The sequence below is a fragment of the Rhea pennata genome, chromosome 8 (genome assembly GCF_028389875.1).
Source record: "Rhea pennata isolate bPtePen1 chromosome 8, bPtePen1.pri, whole genome shotgun sequence".
In the NCBI taxonomy this organism is placed as follows: domain Eukaryota; kingdom Metazoa; phylum Chordata; class Aves; order Rheiformes; family Rheidae; genus Rhea; species Rhea pennata.
This window is the reverse complement of record NC_084670.1, coordinates 6,341,582-6,349,594: the sequence shown is the minus strand read 5'-3', so window position 1 is coordinate 6,349,594 and position 8,013 is coordinate 6,341,582. Positions and strand designations below refer to the sequence as shown.

At 49.7% G+C, this 8,013-nt stretch overlaps 1 protein-coding gene across 1 annotated transcript; it reads right to left on the bottom strand.

The window, feature by feature from the left end:
• Positions 1-3,080: 3,080 nt before the first annotated feature.
• LDLRAD1 (low density lipoprotein receptor class A domain containing 1) lies at positions 3,081-7,503 on the bottom strand. The gene is made up of 6 exons (XM_062581589.1): positions 7,483-7,503; positions 7,023-7,077; positions 5,113-5,244; positions 4,647-4,784; positions 4,295-4,423; positions 3,081-3,337 (listed from the first exon to the last, which is right to left on the bottom strand). Exons 1-6 carry the CDS (start codon positions 7,501-7,503, stop codon positions 3,192-3,194), a joined length of 621 nt encoding a protein of 206 aa, XP_062437573.1. The 3' UTR covers positions 3,081-3,191.
• Between the last annotated feature and the right edge of the window lie 510 nt (positions 7,504-8,013).

The window sequence follows — 8,013 nt, the reverse complement described above, 5'->3', positions numbered from 1 at the left end:
CTAACCTTTCTGTGACTGTGACGACCTGCTAATCTGACCAGGAAGACAAAACACAGCTGTACTGGATCCATCAACCCACTCATCTCATTGAAGAAAACCCTTGTTAAGACACACAACCTCATTCTGCTGACAAGGAAACAAGGCAGTAAAAAAAAAAGGACCAAAGATGACTTAGTCTGAAATACATACACTTAACCAAGAGCCTGGTTGAACTGCCTGCTGCATCTCTTGCTGTTGCCAGGCTGACTTCCCAGCATGGGGTGGTGCTGTGAACTTGCTCCCACAGACTGTTGCCTCCCTTCTCTCTCTTGGCTAGCCTCACCACAGATGTACATCCAGAGCAGGATACCTCCCTGGATCCTCCTACTGGTCCTGGAGGTCACAGTCTGGCTGCACCCACTAGTCCTCAGGAGCACTCACTGGGTCCTGACTTGTGGACATCAGCTGGAGAGCAACTGTGGAGCATTACCCTGCAGGTAACTGCTAAGTTCTAGGTGCATTCTCACACGTTGCACTCCTTGTCCTTTTCTCGTTGATCTTCAGAAGCATCTTGAAACTTGGTGGAAGGGAGCTACTGCAATGACACTACTAGCCGACTGGTGGAAGGAATACAGCAATTGCCACAGGGGTCAGCCCAGCCATAGCACAACGTCCTTTTCCCAACCACAACAAACAGAGGCTCTGGAAAGACGTGGCCAGCACAACATCCCTGATGCAGGGCAAATTCCTTTCTAACCATGCTGGCTGGTCTCTATGCTAAGCACGAGGATTTCTGTACCCTTTAACAGCTTAGCTCAGTCCTTGCTGTTACCTACATACACGGCCAACCTTTTTTCAGTAGGTCACACAGGCTCCGGTGTGTTCTTGCAATGAGTTTGCCCATAAATTGCCCCTCTCGAGGGGGAAGATTCCTCTCCTCCTCTCCCATCCGTCTTTGACTGCTGCCCCATAGAAGTGTGCAGCAGTCTCGCTCGCTTGCACCTTCCCTGGGGGGAAAGCTCATTACACAACTTTGCACTTCAAACCTAACAGGCAAAGAGTCCATAGCTGAACCAGCCTGAAACAGCTCTTGTTCTTGGGGGGGGGGGGGGGGGGGGGGGGGGGGGGGGGGAGGGAAGAGAGGCTGACTCAATAGTGCTGCCTCTGAATCTTCCCTTCATGAGCTCATCCTAAGAAATGCTGCAAAACTCCCTCATTGATTGCCACAAAACATACTTTGGGGGTAACAAGAGCAACACAGTGATTACAACAAACCAGGCTTTATTTAACAACCCAAAATCAGCTTTGTTGAAATGTTGAGTGACTGGGATTTTCTAGTAAAAATATATGCATCTCTTTCATTTGATTGAGACTAGAAGCTTGAAAGTGAGAAGTGTTTACTTACAAAACTCAACCTCTCTTCTGAGCTCCAGCGCTAAATACACTGCAGTACTGTCTAACAGACCCAGAGAAAGCGAGACATCCATCCTAGCCAGGTATGAAAGAAAGCAGGTAATTAAATATAGATTTAAAAGCCTCCCATAGTAACTGTTCCATTATGCAGAGATTTACCATCTCATTTTAGATGAAGTATGAGTCAGAATACAGTAAAATATTTTTAAAAGAGCTTTCAGATTTACAGCTGTATCCCAGTTACAAATTAGAACAAACATTCACAGTTTATACAAGTCATGGTGACATGTCAAGTTTCAGATCACAGGACAGAGAAGAAATCGGTGAACTGATTTTATGTTTAAAGATGTATGACCTGGTTTGGTGGTAGGAAGAACACTGCCTGAAGTTTATTTTGGACCTAGGAAAATAAGCACACTCACAGTAAATCTGGTTCTCAGATATGATGTTTTAGACGCACCAGTTTTTTGAAGGAACAGAAAAAGACCACATCTTTCTTAAATTTCAGTGGCATGTCCGTATCTTAATCCTGCGGACTGCTTGGAAGGTTTGCCCGACTGATCCTGCTCTACTCGCACAGTAATTGAGCAACTCAGGGCTAGAAAGGCTCGTGCCACTCAACTCCACCTGATTTGCTGTTCAGGATAAGCCTCAATGCACCTTACAGTCCCTTCATCTAATTCCCTTCAAAGGCACCAGCATTTCAACGCAGGAGAAACACCTCAGCTCAGGTTAGCTAGACACAGCCCCTGCACTGGCAGCAGCTCATGAACAGTCTCCAGCCTGCAAGCAACTAGCTGATGTACTGAATCAGTGTTGCCTATTTTAAAGTTATATTTTAAAATCCCCCCTCATTTCCATTTAGAAATAGTTCTGCAGCAACTGAAGCTTATCAAACACTGCAGAACTGGCACGTTTTTAAACTTCATGAAGAGCACAGGGTCTGCGCAACCCAGTTTCACAGAGCTGGGAGCTTTGAAGATGCTAAGGAAACCTCGTCTTTCATGGTGACGGTCTTCCTTGTCTATGCCATAAAGGAAGAGGATTTGTAAAGAGAGTAAACAACCGTCATCACTCCTGTTTCCTCATTTCTTTCCTCTCCTTGAAGGTCTGCAAGAGGGCCAAAACTGTACTGAGTGCTTTGTCTCTCCAGCATCCTTCATGATCCGTGATGAAGTGACCACAGCACACGCTAAAAGGTGGAACGTTACTACCTCTTCCAAAAGGGAAGTAGAGTGAACAAGAGCTGCAACTCACTCTGGCCACAGAGAGAGTCTCAGCTCTTGAGATCTTGTTCTCTTATCAGTTTGCAGCTAATTGTCAGAGGCCCAGTAGCTGGATCTAGGCATTGGGATGGTTCTGCCTGGTCCCTCAGTCTCCTAGTAGGTACAAAGATGCTCCTCAGGAGCAGACCAAGATCCTCCAGGCCCCCAAAAGCCCAGATGTACGAGAAGAATGGAGCAGAAAGCAAGGCTGGAAATAACAGAAAGCCAGAGGCATCCACTGTATGACCTCCTGCCTGCAAGACATTAGCTGCAAGGCATGTAGGAAAGATTCACTTTCACATGACCTGTGAAGGTGTCCCAAAATTCATGTCTAGTCTGCAGCATTGGCTACTAGGTATTGAAAGCACAGCATTTCTGTCCCTTCAGTGTTGCTGCATGCTGATCAGAGAACTGATCACGTTGTGCTCAGGTTAGAGCTTCAAGAGTCAGTGGCAAAGCAGGAGAACAACAAGTTTTAAAGGTGACAATGCAGAATGTGCCCTGCGGTATCCAACATTTCTTGGCACCAAGACTTCATGGTTTGCAGATATACTCATCAGACCAACTTGCACAGTGCTGGATGCTGTCCCGGCATAGTCTCTTTGGGATGCAGGTGCAATACTCATAGAGCACAGGAGTGCAGCTCCACCACTCAGGCCCACAAGCGGGGCAGGCAGCCACTGAGAGGGAGGAAAAATTGGGATCAGAGATGTTTCTGTTGCACTGACCACTTATCTTCTTTCTTACAGTAGTGTACATAAATACATCGTTTTACCCCTTGACAAGTACTGAATAGCCACTGCTGATAACCCTGCATCTGTGAACCTGCCACAGAGGATGCTCACTTAGATGCTACTTCTAGAAGACAATCAGGGAGCGTGACATTTTCATGACTTCTGTGGCAGACATGCCATGTTAGGAAGAATGATTAGCTGTATTTAAAAACAACCCAACAACTCCCTCCACTCACTACTATTCTCAAGAAAGCCGCTGATGCACACAGGTCTCGACTAAGGTTCAAAACCACGTGAGTGGTTTAGGCACAAGTCTGCTGCCCATTTCAGTGAAAGGTGCATCCCAGTGCTGCAGACAGCTTTGAAACTGTTCACTTTACTCACACAGGTGCACTCAGTTCTCCTTGGCCCTTAGACATTATCCATCTCCTGACCAAGGCTCAATAGCTACTTCTGAATTCTTGTTGCTGGCAACAGTTATGCATCAGGAAAAAATTGTTCTGTAGTCAGCAAGTCACAGAGAAGGAGCAGCTTAGGGGGGGCTGGGAACAAAGTTTGGAGCTTTGCCCCTCTCAGCTGCTGGCAGTAGAGGTTAATTTGATGGTCATAATTACACATGCTGGGCAGATGGCTGCTAAACAACATAATCTCACAAGCAGTGGGCTTGGTGGAGAGGAAGCCATAGGATCTCAGCTCTAGTCTTTGGCAGTCATTGACAGTTAACATGAAGGAGCCCGCATGCTTCGTACTAATGTCCTAGCTATTTCATGTATTAGAGGATGACACCAGTCTCAAAGGTGGCATTTTCCAACACTATCAGTGAGCTCCATGCCCTTAAAATGCTCTTTCAGACAATCAGTAGAGAAGATCTTTTGCCTAGTGGTAGCGAGAACACAGACTTACAGCTCTCCATCTCGTCAGAGCAGTCCCCACAGTCATTCATCCCATTACACCTCTGATCAGCGTAAATCCAGTACGCAGCGTTACCGCAGCGGAAAACCAGGTATCCTGGTAGGCTACTGGGCAAGTCATCTACAAAACCAGACACACGAGAAACACGCTGAACTCCGCAGGGCGCAGATGTATCTGCTGAAACAGCGACCCTAGAGCCTAGACAAAACGTCCCAGGTTTATCTTGCTCACGCACGAAGCCCGAAACAAGGAGCAGGACTACGGGGACACGCAGGTGCTCCGAGGAGCTGGCTCGCTTCAAAAAGAGCATCACTGAGAGGAGGATCACAACAGAACTGCTCACCGCAGAGCTTCTCCTGCTCATCCTCTCCACTCCTGCAGTTCGGGATTCTGTTGCAGACCTGGCTGGCTGGGACACAAGTCACTCTGTCGTCGCACAAGAAGCCTGTCCGGTTATTAGAGGCTGCACAGAAACGGTTCACTGAAGGCAAACCAAGAAATAGTTTATTTTCAGACATTTTCACGTTCACGCGCAGTATGAAGAACAGATCAACAAGGAGGGAGATCTCAGAAATTTGTCATTCTGGAGATAACCAGGGGCCAGAACTTATCTCCAATCGCTTTACAGCGGTCTAAAACATGACTGCACCACCCAGGCTTACTGCAGTCCCACGGAGCGGAGACCTGGAGCAGAGCAACGCACCGCGCCGACTCGGGCTGCCCAGAGCCGACGCAGCCCCGATCAGCCCCGGCCATTTCCCGCCCACCTCTCACTCGTCAGAAAAAACCACCAACCTCGGGAGACCAACCTGGCGCGCGTGGCAGGAGCCCCAGCACGACCGCCGAGCCGACGACCGCCGCGACGGCGGCGAGGACGAGCAGCGCGGCGGCGGCGAGGCAGACGCGCCTCCGGGTGCAGCCCGCGCGGGGCCGGCGGCGGGCTGTCGGGAGGCAAGCGAGCAAGAGCTGGGAAAGGCTCCCGGCCGGCCGGGAGGGCTGAGCAGGGCCGGGGCGTTTCGTGGAGGGAACGGCATGGGAAACCACGAGGGTGACGTTTCGGGGGCCTCCGCGCGCGGGACTGGCGGCGTCAAACGCCTCCGCCGAGGAGGGCGCAGCGCTCGCGCTGCGGGGAAGGCCTGCGCCGCTGCGCCAGCGCGCGCACCGGGACGGAAAGCGAGGACGCGGCGCCTCGGCCGCAGAGCTCGCGGCTCTGCTGCGGCACCACGGGAGCGAAACGCCGCGGGAGCCCCTGCTCGGCACCGCGAGGAGGTGGGCGCCACGGAGGCGCCGCTGCGCGGGGGCTGCCCCCCACAGCCCGGCCGAACCGGGGAAACGATTCGGGGCGACGGAGCGCCGTTCGGACTGACTGCAGCACCTCCTGCGCCAAAGCACTCGAGGAGAGCAGGGCGAGGAGCGCCGCTCCCCAGCTGCGCGCCGCGAGCCGGTAACGCTGTTCCTACAGGGGAGAGCAGATGAAACACAAAGCAGGTAACAGAGCCGGCTGGCGGTGGCTTGGGAGGGTCCTAGAGCCCAAGGCAAAACACTCCAGGAGGCCGATTTCATTGCGCAGCCCCAAGGTTTTCTGCTCCGACCAGGACTGTCGGTCCCAACCAGCAGTTCAGAACAGTGAGAACTGGTTGCAGAGCAGCTCTTCTCCTCCCCAACGACTGCAGACGTCTCCGGGTTAAAAAGGGCAACAACTTCCAGGGAGCCTAACCTTAAGAAAGTCACGTACGTAAATCAAGCAAAATCCGGAAGTGAAAGGCCAAAACCACAGTTATTGCAACACAAAAGCAGCACAAATAAGGGCAAAGCTGATCAGCTAGCCTGATCTCAGCCCCCTGCGCCAGCAGTGCTTCGCGTGAAACCCAGCACAGTGTTTTCTGGGATTCCTAGGTGTTTCTAGAATAACAGGAAAAAGAAATGAGTTTGATCATCTAAAAAATACCTGCAACTGTGTAACCCATCACTTATGACGGCCTCATATGCACAAACCGATTCTTTGTATTTTGAACATAAAGAGCTTTGACCAAAAGGTTGCAATGGACCTTAACCGTCCGCTCTGCGGTTCGCAAACGTAAGTAAAGACACAGCCTCCGGCTCCACTGCACAGGGATTCGGCTGCACAGCCATACCCTCCTTCATGTCCAAACAGGAATCAACACAGAACATTTCGGCTTAAAAGATCGGGGTGAACTATGGGTATCTGCACCTACAAGGCAATACCTTTGACCACAAAGCAGAACAGCTGCAAACAGACATGAGAAGAAAAATAATGGAGTGATGAAATTGGAGTGATGAAATGCTGTTGCAACCTGATATACAGGTTTGCTACTGACTGCATTTGATCTCATCTTCTTACTCTTAAAATGGACAGGAGCTGAGGAAGCTTGGCTCTTAAAAATATGTAGTAAACATCCAGAAAGCGTGGATGTTCATTTAGAGCCTTTTCAGTACCCAAAGATTACATATCATGCTACTATACAATCCTGTAAGACTGCCAACTCCAGGCCAGCAACAAGTACCTTAAATCTATTAAATTTTATACTTTGGATATTTCACTACAAACAGCAAAAAAAAAAAAAAAAAATCTCAATAGATCATAAACAGAACTTATATTTTACCTATACAGATTTAATCTATTTATAGGCAGAGAGATTGTTTCTATTGATTTACACTTCAACAGTAAAAATATTAAGTCACACATTTTATTCATTACCTCTTTCTTCAGAGAAAGACTTCATTGAATCAAAAGTAGCTACATGAACACTTCTCTAGAAGTAAAGGAATAAAACACACTGTTTACAGAAGCAGCACATGGTAATCATGCAATTTATGTCTTTTAAGTGTTTGTCATCTTACACAGGAATATATGATACCTTTTGTTATTCTTTATATACAAACAAAAAAATGCTTCACTGAAAACTTGGCACAGATTTGATTCATAAAGCAATTAAATTACCTTTTAAATCTCAGTCACTCATTCATAAAGCAAGCACTAATTCAACTCCATCACTTATTACCAATATTTTGCTTTTATATCAAATTAGGTTAAGTAGAAACAACTAGCAATCTCCCAGAAACAAGCACTAAAGACACTGCACAAACAACACTGCCAGGAATATATACACTTCAGGAAATAGTTGCATGTATGATTTTTCCAAAGAGACAGATTATACCTGGGGGTGAGTTTTGTTCATGCTTCCTAGAGCTACAATCCTCGCGGCAGTGAGAAGGACCACGGGGAGTTTTCTGCACCCCCAAATCCAGCCACGCTGCCAGCAGACCCTGGCTCTGGCGCGAGCCAGCGCTGGCCTGCGGACTCCAGAGTTACCTGGTTACGGAAAGAAACAGAGGCAGGAAAGCAAGCAGTGGGCTACCGCCCAGGCACGCCAGCAAGGCCGCGGGAGGCGATCGGAAAAGCCGCACCAAGCGCTCTCCCCAGCCCTCGCTGACAGCGGTCACGATGCCTCCGGTGCGACACCCCGCGAAAGCGCCGCGAGGCCCTGGACTCTCCTTCCCAGCGCTGGCTTTGCCTGCCCCGCGGCACCCAGAGCCCCGCAGCAGCCGGGGCTGGCGGCGGCACTGAGCAGGCGGGCGAAGGGCTCGCTCCTGACCGGGCAGAGCATCCCCGAGGACGCAGGCTCCGCCGCCCCGCCGCGGCAGGGGCTGCCTGGAGACAGACCCGAGCTTCCCAGGTGAGGGCAAGG